The sequence below is a fragment of the Bradysia coprophila genome (assembly GCF_014529535.1).
Source record: "Bradysia coprophila strain Holo2 chromosome X unlocalized genomic scaffold, BU_Bcop_v1 contig_26, whole genome shotgun sequence".
NCBI classification, from domain to species: domain Eukaryota; kingdom Metazoa; phylum Arthropoda; class Insecta; order Diptera; family Sciaridae; genus Bradysia; species Bradysia coprophila.
The window spans coordinates 3,062,550-3,075,977 of NW_023503313.1; the positions used below are offsets into that span (position 1 = coordinate 3,062,550).

The 13,428-nt window shown below is 34.7% G+C and overlaps 1 protein-coding gene across 1 annotated transcript in view; it reads left to right on the forward strand.

The window, feature by feature from the left end:
• Window positions 1–13,428, forward strand: part of LOC119069177 — a 329,111-nt gene that overhangs the window by 221,983 nt on the left and 93,700 nt on the right. Inside the window, exon 6 of the mRNA XM_037173104.1 lies at window positions 10,915–11,025. Within this exon, the coding sequence (XP_037028999.1) occupies window positions 10,915–11,025 (111 nt within the window). The remainder of the gene's footprint in view (window positions 1–10,914; window positions 11,026–13,428) is intronic.

Sequence of the window (13,428 nt, forward strand, 5' to 3'; positions counted from 1 at the left end):
AATGTAACCGATCACAATATTACACAATAAACTACAAATTTACGCTGATTTCGTCTTTATAAGACTCATCAGTGCACCTTTGTTGCTTGCAACCATGTGCATATCAGCGTGTTCAAATTCAAACTAAAAAATAATTTGACTTTGATCACAACACAACACAGTCTGAACAGCATATTGCGAAACAAAGGATCGTGACGTCACATATAGAGGTTTCTCGAAGGAAAAAAATGTTTGTTTTTTGTCAGTCTGAGTGTACTGAAAACCTAATTCTTTCTATCCAAGATAGCAAAATAAATTCGGATAAATAGACACTCTACTCAATCTTGCTTGGCAGCTAAATCAAATTAAAAAATTTTCTTTACCGTGAATTACTCTACGAAAAGAAAACTCTAGAATTTTTTCCCGAATAAAAAATTTTAATGTTGGAACAATAAGGCGCGTAAAATTTGTTTTGAATTTGTTGTCGTTCCACAGTGCTCGAAAGAGTTTTCTTTTCGTAGAGTAATTCACGGTAAAGAAAATATTTTAATATTCTACTACTATTCTGGGTGCTTTCACCGAGTACAACAGCAAAAATTTTCGTTTATACGTACGTTGTAACGTCAAATTTATGTTACAAACCATTATATAGATCCGAATAGAAGGGATAACACTAAACTTTAAACTTTTTACGTCCTGTCCTTTCCTAATAATAAATACATCAAAAGTAACCATCAGGCAACTATATTTGGAAATATTTTGTGAATTGAACATTTTGTGCATTTACCGATTTCAAACTCACCCGAGACTGCCATTCGTGGATGTATTTTAATAAGAGTACGAATCGTTCAGCTAAATTGACACATTTCATATTTACACCCTTTTATCGTTTCAAAATAACAACCGCTCAATTCTCACGTAGGTAATTAAAACTTTCGTCCTTTTGTTACAAAATTAATTGTCAAAGAGTACGAACTTTTTTTTTCACCATTGCCGGTTGTAGCACATCCAGAGGAGAATTGTTCGTCATTTCATACAAGAAAATTTAAAAATTTAATAGCAAGAGTGTGATGTAAAAAGAATTGAGAATTTTTTATGAGCCACAGAATCTCAATGTTTTACCTGAAATAATAATGGTCGTTACTGTTTCCTGCAAATAAAGGTTTTATGTTTAACGTGTGATATATAAGTTACATTTAAGCGAACTGTTATATGAGTAAACATTGCCAGACATGTACACATTTTGAATTTGCTCGCCAGCAACGAGAACTCGTTTTAATGACTTTGTTTACTCGAGAGTTTTTGCAAAATAAAAAAAACGTTAAAACGAGAAACTCATTCTATAGAATTATAATGAAGAAGTTCAGAATGTTCTAGCTGTTAATTCGACTACCAATCATACGGCAAACATGCCATATATTCAATTCAAAAAATCATTACGTGATTATCACTTTAATTAGAATGCTAAGTTGTAGGTATAGTACTTGAAAATCATTCACTGAAACGGTTTAAGTCGTTTTCACAGTACCACTCGACACTGAAATTTGAAGGTATACGTTAGATATCAACTTGCACTTTACGAAGAAAAAGGAATAAACTTTGCTAAAGAGACCACATATCAGTGACATATCAGAAATTCCGAGGCAAGTATGAAGTTCTACTACACACATATCAACATATATTATGCTAATCCAATATGTTCATAATATGATTTAGCTTTTCATTTTATTGTGCCTTTTATAGCACGTGTATGTATATATATGAGAGACCGAGTTCTGAATTCTATGTTAAGCTGCAAATTTCTTGTGTTTTCAACCTTTCAATTTATTAGCAAGAATATCTAAGATCCGGTGTTAACTCTATCCTGTCACCGGAAACAGATTAACTTTCTATTTTTATTTTAAAATTATATAACGCAGTAGAGATGAGCGGGCCGGCTGATTTTCTCTGGGAAACCCGAAAGCCGCCACCATCCGGGTAATTGTCGTTAACACCAAATGAATCAGCTTAAATGGAATGAAATGTTGTTTGTTACATATATTTGTAAAGACAATTACTGTCATACTGTGCCTCATTCTGATTTGGCAAATTTGTTTAATTATTGTAGACAAACCTAAGACATTCGACCACTGTTTCGATCTGAGAGAAATTTAAATACGTCTTTCGACGTTTTGCATTAATATGCAGTTCAAAAATACCATTTTTCATCAGGCCATGGCGATAGTGGTACTCGATACAGTGCTCTAAGAACACTATACCAATTTGCACACGAACAAGTTTAGCGAATCATAGTCGAAATGACGGTAGGGATAACAAATCTTAAATTCCACGATGGCATTCGAGAGTAAACTTATCACCAATCGTATTCAAAAATGTTAAAGAAAAATAAAAGATTATCCAGGCACGAAAACTTAATTGTAATCATCGCTGTTCTATAAAGGTTTTCTTTATTTACGTACAGTCCTCAAATGCCATTCAGCTTAATGTGTAATTAAACAAACCGCAGCTTTTAGTGATGTCTAAGTGTGAATACAGAATGCTGAAATACTGCAGTCGAATTATTTATTTTCGTTTAAGGTTACAACCGTACCCATTGCGCTATGTTAGTCTTCATAAAATGTCTATACGTATGCACACATATGAATGTGAAAAGCATTTCAATGGGAGCGTTTATTTGCATGAATTGAAATGAAATGAGCAACACACAACCTTGTAAAAAAAATAATTCCGGAAAAAGTTTATTTTTGTTAAAATAAAAACATCAAAAAGGAAATGTTTTTCTGCTTTAATTTTTTTTAGATATATACCCTGTCGTATATATCCCACCCCGCCTGTAGTTTAGAACAACAACAATAAAAACAAGTGCGGGAAAAAACGAACCGATTTGCTAATTGTAAAAAAGTTAAAAGCTACGATAGGAAATGAAATTGTTATATTTTTCGGTTGATTTTCGTGTTAGTTAAAATAATTGAAATTTTCATCAACAAATATTTCAAACGAACCCGGAAGTTATACATTAGCTTTGATCCATACAGTGATAGAGAATCACTTCCTGATTATTCAAACGATGACAATATAATTTTTAAGTGTAAAAACGAAACACTTTTTGACACTACATGTTAAGACATTATTAAAAACAGGCTTAAAAACAGGCAAGAGACAGTTCAATTCCGTCCCGGAATTGCATAAAAGGTATACATTTATAGCTAGACAGAAATACTCATTTTAACCGTTCCGGTTGATTATACGGTTTTCGTTGAACAGCTTTCCATTAAAAAAGTTTTTGGTTGAACTTTATGTTGTTCATTTTAGTGATTCTAAAGTACAAAATGACATAGTGAAAGCGACAGGGCTACGGTTAGATAGGTACGTGTCTGTAACATTTCTAAGATAAATACAATTCCTTCAAAAAACTTTCGCAACTTGTCCCTGAATTCCCTGAATTTACCTCGAGTGACCTCCCAACTAATCTCTAAGTAATTTGACAAGACAAAACATCCTACTACAGAACAAGACATACACTGAAGCTTGTCAAATTGTATTTATATGCTGCCTCATGTCAAAGTTAACCATTACATAGCATTACATTGCCCCCTGCGAAAATGGTCCATTACATAAACAATATTTTCGGCTCACAGTTAACGTGAATTGCGTTGTGATATTCAACTTTCGCTTTTCCATCGGATACACAAACTACACACTTGTCGAAAGCACAGCTACCGAAGATTGTTGATCTAAAACAAAGTGAGTTTGCTTTTGTCACAAAAATGTCAGCTCATGTAATGAATTACATTAGCAGCATCCAACACATCCAATTAACTATCAAATGAAGGTGAATTTAGCAGCTGGATTACAGTTGGCTGGGAAAGCTCAAAGGAATAATGCATAGAATACGTTCGAACTGTTAAGTGCTTTATTGTTCCACACAAAATACTAGGTTCCCGATATTTCCTAATATAATCGCCCAGTTAACCTTATATTTCATAAACGCTGAGCTTACCGATTTAATCAAAATAATTATTTTCACACTCTATGCATTTAGCAAGTTTTTTTTAAATCGAAACTTTTCACTTAATATTAAACTAATTTTTTTCCCCTTTAACAATCTGTGAACACAGAAAACTTTTCTCGTATACATATCTTTGGCATTTTCCATTTCGTTTCACACGACACCTTTTGTACGTCGATATTTTATAACGTGGTATAGCATTATTGTTAGCTCAGTTTATCTTCACTTTGTTTCTATTGACTGAGTTTCCTTTATTCTACCAATCAAAAGGTAAATATTTTAGTTTAATCGTTTCACTTGTCGGTGTGTAACATACATGGAAACAATGAAAAGTCAATTATCCATCAAAAAAGTTTTTTTTTTGCAGTACATTTATTCACATTATGTGATGTCAAAAAATATTTATTCCTCCAATATAAATTGATTGGTCTTATATAACCGCTGAAAGCATATAACGATAAAGTCTGGCAGAGTAATTGCAATTAATTTAGAAGTTGGGGAATATATTTCCACTGTGTGTTTGTACAATTAAACAAAATTCTGTTAAACGAACAGTAATTTACGACATCTTATGCTTGTCTTTTCACGTAAAAACTCAATGTTCTTAAACAACTACAAATTAGATGGCTTCCACTCTACATATAGAGGTATGTTAGTCGGTCGAAAATACCCGACCCGGCTGGCCGTGTGGAGTATGTGTAGTAAGTGTAGTCATGTCAATTATTTTGGTCTAGTTTTTTCCGCAAAAATACAGGTTGAGTGGGTATGGGTAACTTTAAATCCAATCCGAACCGTATGTTATACACATTTATTATTATTAGTTAACAGTCTTGACTTAGACGCCCTAAAAAAGCCTTTTTTGGAATTACAATTTAATCCATCAGGAATTACTTTCATTACATCCATTACATTTCGACATTCCATGTGACGCTATTCACATATATTTCTTGACGAAGTGTCTAGCGGGTGGATTAAAATGAAATAAACAATATTATGTCGAAGGTTGTTCATATGTAGAGACTAGCACACTAGCCCAGAATCTTCACACACTGAGCCATTATGTGCTTAATCCTGTCGGAGTTTATTTCAAACCATTGTAACGAAGAAAAAAAAACTTGGGATTAAAATACACGTTCTCTTATCCGTAACAAATCGAAAGTAACCCCTAAATTTTTATCCGTGCGCCTAATATTTGTGCGAATGTTGGAAAGAATTTTGGTTTTAGGTCGGGTTGAAAAAAATGACCATTTCCACATCTCTACTCTAAATTGCCTTCTTGTCTACTATTATTAAGCAAATAAAAATTGAATCCCTTCTTTCTAGCAATGTATGTTATTCACATTGTTATTGATCGAATGAAAGAATGAGCCGCAAAAGCACTTAACTCAAATAAATTAACTTTTATTTGGGCTAGACGATTTTATGTACGTTACCTTTAATCGAATATGAAAAAGAAAATGAAGAATTGTTGTACGTCATGTCAAAGTCGTGAAAATAGACCACTTCTTTTATATCACGAATTGAAGGGAAAAAAAACGACATTTGGGCTTACCCATAACATCTTCAATGCAATACTCTCAACATGCTCGCTTCGTTAGAAGGAAAGGAAAGTTTATCGTCTAGACAATAATTGATTTTGAAAATTAATGTTCGGAACAGGTCAGGTACGACCTGATCTGAACCCGAAAATCAGGTTAACCTGGAAATAAAATGCACCCGATTTGACCTGACCTGTATTTAACAGGGGTTCTCACCTTAATTCCTTCCATTCAGATATTGATTTTCTTTTGTATCATAACTTTATTGTCGAACTATTTCCTAGCAGAATGCCGTCATAATTTAATTTACTTTTGATGGATTTCAATGGTGAAAAACGTTTACGGTGAAAGTGGTGGAATTTGCCAAGGAATTTCAAATATTTGAGAAAATGGACATAGTAAATTTCACCAAATTTCATCGTCTAGTTCAGATAAAACAGCAAACTAGTCGATCGACCCCAATCTGATTTTAATACGACTTTGTCTAATACCACTTTGACTCGGATATTCTAAATTATTGACTTCTGCATTGTAAATAAATCCATACACAAGTGATAACGGTTTTCCATCCATCCACCCGCCCGCATACCAAAAACTCAGCAGCATATTATACCAAACATATATATACAGATACCACCAACCCCCATTCACTTCCTAATCTTTCAATATTTAATAATAGTTTCTGGTGGGTAGATCTGTTATAGATTGATATTCAAATTATGTGGTAGATGGGTTTTACCTCGGAACTGTTTTGAAGAACTTTCTTCGAACAGTCAAAGTCAAATTCATTCGCATCTATAATACAATATAGAGATATTAAATACACATAATACACCGAGATCACAATCATGTGATTCAAACATCGAGTACGAAGATAAACTTTTTGACTGCTAAGAATGGCGAAAGGTAAGTTTACAGACTAATTAATTGGCCTTGTGATTTATCGAAGGAAAACTTCTTTTGTTTGCTCTTCAGAAAGTAATTTGAATTTCTCTCTATGTGTCTTATAAGACATTGTGTGTTCTATCACTTATATGTGGGTATTAGGTAGTTTAATTGTATCTATACATCTTATATCTATATCTAACGTGTACTTGAAAGATGTTCAGAAACCAATGACCAATGCTGTCTTAGTGAAATATTATTGTGTGAATGTAGTGCCATTGATGGTGTATTATAATGGGATTTTGTAATATAATTTTAGATCTTTCAGTTTGTTTACTTTTGGTTCTGATTCTGGTGTGTGCTTCGGAGAATTAATTTAATTACCTTTTGCCAAACATTTATTGAAAAGTTAATGTTTGACTTCGAAACATTTGGTGTTGTGTGGAAATTCAAATGGTTTTTTTTTGGTTCACTAAAGGGAGGACGAAAAAAAATGAATTTTGCTTCGTCCAGTCAAGTGTAATGAAATGCGAATGATAATATTAATGACATTATTTGCTTGCCACTAGCAATTAATATTCAATTTCCTTAATTATACAAAACAATGCGAAATTAATTTTCCAATAAATCGCATGTTCCTATTCTCGTTGGATTTATGTCTCCGTCCAATATGCATCGTCATGATGCGTATTTATACATTATGCAAACTGTAAATTAATTGTAATGAGAACGAATGCAATGCTGTACGTATACGTACAATATCTTTAATTGAATTTGTTAATTGACAGTAAATCAATCTCAGGCTTGAATCATTTAAATGGTGGCTCAAATGGTGCACACATCCTTTCGTTCGTTCAGAGAACAATTTACAAAATTATGTGTCGATCGAATGGTGAAGATATATATATTTGTGGAAGCGTGTGCTGGTTTTGAATTCGAATTTGTGTGTGCGCTTTTGCCTATCAATGTAATGTACCGCACCTAATAATCTGATATTTGAATTGCCTGACATGGAAGAGATAATTTATTTAAATTTTGTGAGTTATATGACATGGATGGGATGATCTAATTTGGTTTGTGTTACGGATAAGTACGATTAAATGAAATTCAGTATAGTGTATGGTTAATGACATGAACAAAACATTTCCCCGATAAACTTCAAGATAAAAGATGCATGAATAGCTGCACCACTGTACCTACAATTAATTAAGTTACAAGTTGCGGCAGAATTTTGTTGTCGTTGTTGGTGTTGTTGTTGCGAAACTGACAAGTCTTTCATCCGATCGAAATTAATATAAACCATCTTCGTTTATTCATTACCATAGTAACATAGATTAGGCGTTTCCCTTTGCAGATGTATGATCTATTTATATACTCGTTTTCCTGAAAGCTTAGACCCAATATTTGCTATGTTGCACACTTGCAAAAAACGAAGAAAAAAATGTGTATTTTTAACTTCAAAGAGCTGCAGGAATAATATTTACTGCCTGCAAGACGATTTTTAGCCGCGTACGAAGTAGTAGCGGCTTATAGATGCAACACACTTAGGTCAGAAATTAAGCAGAGTTATTTTCTAATGAAAACCATGTTTCACGGCATGCGTCATTGTTGATGTCATAAATATTGCCTTTGGCGACAATTTGCATTTTCTCATAATTTTTAATAAATCTGCCAGCTAGTTCTACCGAAATATCAACTCAACAGCTTTAATAAAACAGAAAATGATCAACACCAATCAAGGAAAAAATCTGTGACAATTGGATCCCTTCCCTTCCCAATTGGATCATAAGCTAGAGTCCCTGGTGGGTGAGTCAGCTCTGCTACTCGACCGCTCAATGAAATATGCAAGTTAAAAGAGTATACAGTCGGCGACTTTGAAATAAGTGACGCATATTGTTTCAGCTGTTTTTCAGCTGATCAACAAAAATTCTTACACTTGTTTATAGGGGACATCCTTAAATCACTTCAGAAGTTCAGGAGTAGGGGGGTCAGAAAGAACAAAGAAACTGCTGACGTTTCTATTGTTCCAGGGGGCTGACGTGATTTGTGGATGTCAAAAATGGTTATACGCACGCATCCAGTAATAGTGGTAAAACCGTTTAAACACGTAAAACACACTTGCTTGTATGAGTGGATCAGCTGAAACGAAATGTGTCATTGAGGGATTTTTTTGAAAGTGGACCAGGCTCCGTCGGAGCTATTTTTTCGCGGCGGTTTGTTCATATGCCCAGATAGCCCTTGGCCCCAATAGTCCAAAACCGCTGTCGTTTAATTTTCATATTTGCGTCTTGGCTGGTGGTGAAGGTGCAAAAGTCGAAAAAAGAGTGTTTTTATACGTGATTTACTGCCGCTACAGACAATGGACACACATGTGTGGCGGCTCGTTGGATAGGTACTGTCCAGAAGAACCGGGGCAAGCATACATATCTTACATGTTCTGTGCCATTGTTCGAAAATAACAAAAATATTGTGTCAGTCAAAGGCCGTAAATGTTGATGAACTTTAAAAGGTGATATCTCGCACCTGGAGAATGTTTATGGTTAGATCATTGGATGCAGACATCAAAAACAGCATAACTCGTGTATTTTTCTAAAATCAATATTTTGCTTTCGAGTGAAGGAAGACATTTGCTTTATACCCAAAAAAGTATCCTGAAACCTTTCACTTCTATGGCAATTGAGGTATAATTGTAGAGCTGGGTTAAGCCTCTATCAGGGCAACCACTGATCTGTACAACAACAGTCACCAGGTACAAAATATCACCTGATAAAGTTCATCAAAATTTCCGGCCTTTGACTGATACATACTTTTTGTTATTTTTGAATAGTGCTTGAGTACACATTTGATATCTGTCTTTGCCCCGGGTCTCCTGGACAGTACCTATCCAACGAGCCGCCACACATGTGTGTCCATCGTCTGCAGCGGCAGTAAATCACGTATAAAAAACACCCTTTTTCGACTTTTGCACCTTCACCACCAGCCAAGACGCAAACATGAAAATTAAACGACTGCGGTTTTGGACTATTTTGGGCTATCTGGGCATATGAACAAACCGTCGCAAAAAAATAGCTCCGACGGAGCCTGGTCCACTTTCAAAAAAATCCCTCATTATTAATTCGCCAACTGTAAAAAAAAAGATTCTGTCAGGTATACGGATTCGTATGGGGCTAACGTTGCCGCGATATGCTACATTCTCAACTGGTCTTTTTCAAAACTGCTGTCGAGCCTGATATATATGAATTTGTTACATGCTACTATACAAGGACAAACAACATGTGAAGTATTCACTAAGCATAAAGCATACAAACCATTTTCCTTGTCGTGTACACATATCTGATATGTGTACTTACTGTACACAAATAACGTTTTACGTTATAAGCATTTACCCTTATGTTCTCAAGAGAAATGCACTCCACCAATGAAGTGTTGATAATATTTCGCATCATACATTATGAAATTAAAATATTCATGAGCAAGACATACCACTCATCTTATGAGCAGTAGCACAACACATGTATGCTGATTCAAGGAACGTTTGCATTCGCTTAGAAAATTTCTTCCTTCTTTTCTGTCTACATTTTGGTCTCTTGGGTTTTTTTGGTTTCATTTAATAAAACGATTTACATTTTACTGCTTAAATCATCTCAATATTTACTCCTTTTTGTGAGTAAATTTTGATTGTCAAGCCTACAAAACATTCTCTGGAGAGAGCCGAATGTTCTTCTTCTTCTGAAATATCTTCGATCTTTCATTTTTCGCAAATCTTTTGAACATTGTCAGCGTCGTTAGCGTCCACGAATATCAGACTTTAAAATGTATAAAAATGAATATAATAAATAAATAAAATGAACTATTGATGAATTTTATACAAACGATGCCGAATTATTGGCGAAGACTTTTTTTATAACAGGAAGAAGCGATTGTTGCTGAAAATTAAAAAACGATTCTTTAAAAAATGAAAAATTGGACGAAATAGAAAATCGTCAAAAAAATTGTAGATTTCTATGAAAACATTTTATAAGTGTCACTCACTCACGTAGCCACAAAATTGAACCCATGCATAGAACGAACGTAAGCGAAAAACTGTTGTATTTTGTTTGAAATCGCGTGCAAGTTCGTCGAATTTTTCTGATTAAATCTTATTGTGTTCGGATCGATTCGTTAATTGTTTGTTGATTCATTTCATTATTGATTGGAACGGCTCGTCGTTTATTTGTGTTTGATATTAAACGTTCAAACACAGTTTAGTGTATACACCTACGCTTCTATTGAATATTTTAAACTAATTTAACGTTTTACCGAATTGATATTCATTAATTTTCAATTATTTTACATTCAATATTTAACGCAATTCATTTCACATTCGGATTCACTTTAACCCCAGATAAATTATTGGATAATGTTTGACTGACCAAAATATAGTCACGTTGAACAAAAAAAAAATCAAAAAAAAGTTTAATTAAACTTCCTGGAATTAATTACATTTAACTTTTATGTTTCTAGTTCCACCACATCAAATACTGGTATACGACGCTTCAGGTAGAGATGTTGCGGGAACGGTGGGACCATTGTTGGAAGGAGACAGTTTAGTAGTAACTTGTGAAGTGAGAGGAGGTAAGTCCTAGATATTCTTCAGATTAACGGAAAAGTTACCGACGAACAGATTTTAGAGTGCATTATGTGTTGTTTGAAAAATAGAATGAAAATGTGCTGTCACCAGAAAGCTGCTTACCTGCTTTACCTTTCATCGTATAATGAATACGTTCGAGTAAAAAGCGAACTTTTTTTAACTCATAAGACGGAGTCAATATATACACGGATGATCATAGTGAATGTAGTAGCTATAAAACTTTGAATGGATTTGCGACAAACTGTATTAGTAGTGAGTTCGTTAGCTAGGAAAATTCCTAACGTTTCGTTCATTTCTATGAAAATAAGCTTAAATCAGAATTTCTCGACAATCCGAACGTTTAATATATTCACAAAAATCAAACTGAAAAAAAACTTCGAAACATTTTTCAAATTCAATGAAAAAAACATAGCTAACGCCGACCCGTACAAAACAGCTTTTCGCAATTCCGGTCCATAATCATCACCTTTCCATGCATCCATTTAATGTCGTTTTGAAGGTATTTATTTCACAGTGCGTTTTTGATTATTTTTTTCGCACTTGGGCTTTTTCACATTTTTTTCGCACGCTACATAGCTTCCCCGGTGAAAAAAAAACGTATTTGAGACCCTTTTTGAGACCGAAACTTTTGTATGGCCGTGAGACTACGTATTTCGAGCCTTTGAGAATATTTGAGACCGAGAATTTATCGAAATAGTTCATCGGAGTTCATCCAAAATTCATGAGACGTCTCTCTTTAGACTCATTTGAGGATGTTCTAGTCTGACTGAGTGGTCTGGTTTCGGATTTCCTAGACGTAGTGAGACTGACTGAGTGGTCTACTTTCGGATTTGCTAGACGTAGTGAGACTGGATGAGTGGTCTGCTTTCGGATTTGCTAGACGTAGTGAGACTGACTGAGTGGTCTGCTTTCGGATTTGCTAGACGTAGTGAGACTGGATGAGTGGTCTGGTTTCGGATTTGCTAGACGTAGTGAGACTGGATGAGTGGTCTGGTTTCGGATTTGCTAGACGTAGTGAGACTGGATGAGTGGTCTGGTTTCGGATTTGCTAGACGTAGTGAGACTGGATGAGTGGTCTGGTTTCGGATTTGCTAGACGTAGTGAGACTGACTGAGTGGTCTCATTTTGGATTTGTTAGACCTTGTGAGACTGGATGAGTGGTCTCATTTTGGATTTGTTAGACCTTGTGAGACTGGATGAGTGGTCTCCTTTTGGGTTTGTTAGACGTTGTGAGAATGGATGAGTGGTCTCATTTTGGATTTGTTAGACCTTGTGAGACTGGATGAGGATAAATGAGTGTCATAAAAAAAAAAAACTTTTTCAGACTTCTAATTTTTGAGTTTTTTCTAGACCGTTTGAGACTTCTCTTTTTTCAGTTTTTTCTAGACCGTTTGAGACTTTTCATATTTGATTTCTTTTTAGAACTTTTTTCTTCGTTCGTTATTTATCGGAAGATTTTTTTTGTACTTCTATGTTGAGTTCACAGATGGCCACTACCCTTTACTTTTTTTATAATTCGCTAGACCAAACTGACTGAAATTGTAGAATCGTTAGTAATATTTGAATTTTTTTATTTTACCTTTTTTTATTTGTAATGTTTTTTCCGGTCACCCATCCAAGTACTAACCGCGACGAATGATGCTTAACTTTCAATTTGGACGGCCGTCGACGTTCACGTGCTGCTAAATCAGATATATCTATTTGGAGTTCTAATTTTGAACCGTTGTTACAATTTCCGAGGTCGGATGAGCAGTCTCATTGGCAGGCGGCTTGAGACCGAGTGAGTGGTCTTTTTTGAAGAAAATAATTTCTTCAATTACTGAGACCGGTTCAGTGGTCTCATTTGAAGAAAATATTTTCTTTGATATCTGAGACCGAGTGAGTGGTCTTTTTGGAAGAAAATATTTTTTTCAATTACTGAGACCGGTTGAGTGGTCTCATTTGAAGAAAATATTTTCTTTGATATCTGAGACCGGTTGAGTGGTCTCATTTGAAGAAAATATTTTCTTTGATATCTGAGACCGGTTTAGTGGTCTCATTTGAAGAAATAATTTTTTCGATTACTGAGACCGGTTCAGTGGTCTCATTTGAAGAAAATATTATCTTCGATTACTGAGACCGGTTCAGTGGTCTCATTTGAAGAAATCATTTTTTCGATTTCTGAGACCGGTTGAGTGGTCTCATTTGAAGAAATAATTTTGTCGATTTCTGAGACCGGTTCAGTGGTCTCATTTGAAGAAAATATTATCTTCGATTACTGAGACCGGTTCAGTGGTCTCATTTGAAGAAAATATTTTCTTTGATATCTGAGACCGGTTGAGTGGTCTCACTTGAAGAAAATATTTTTTTTGATATCTGAGACCGGTTCAGTGGTCTCATTTGAAGAA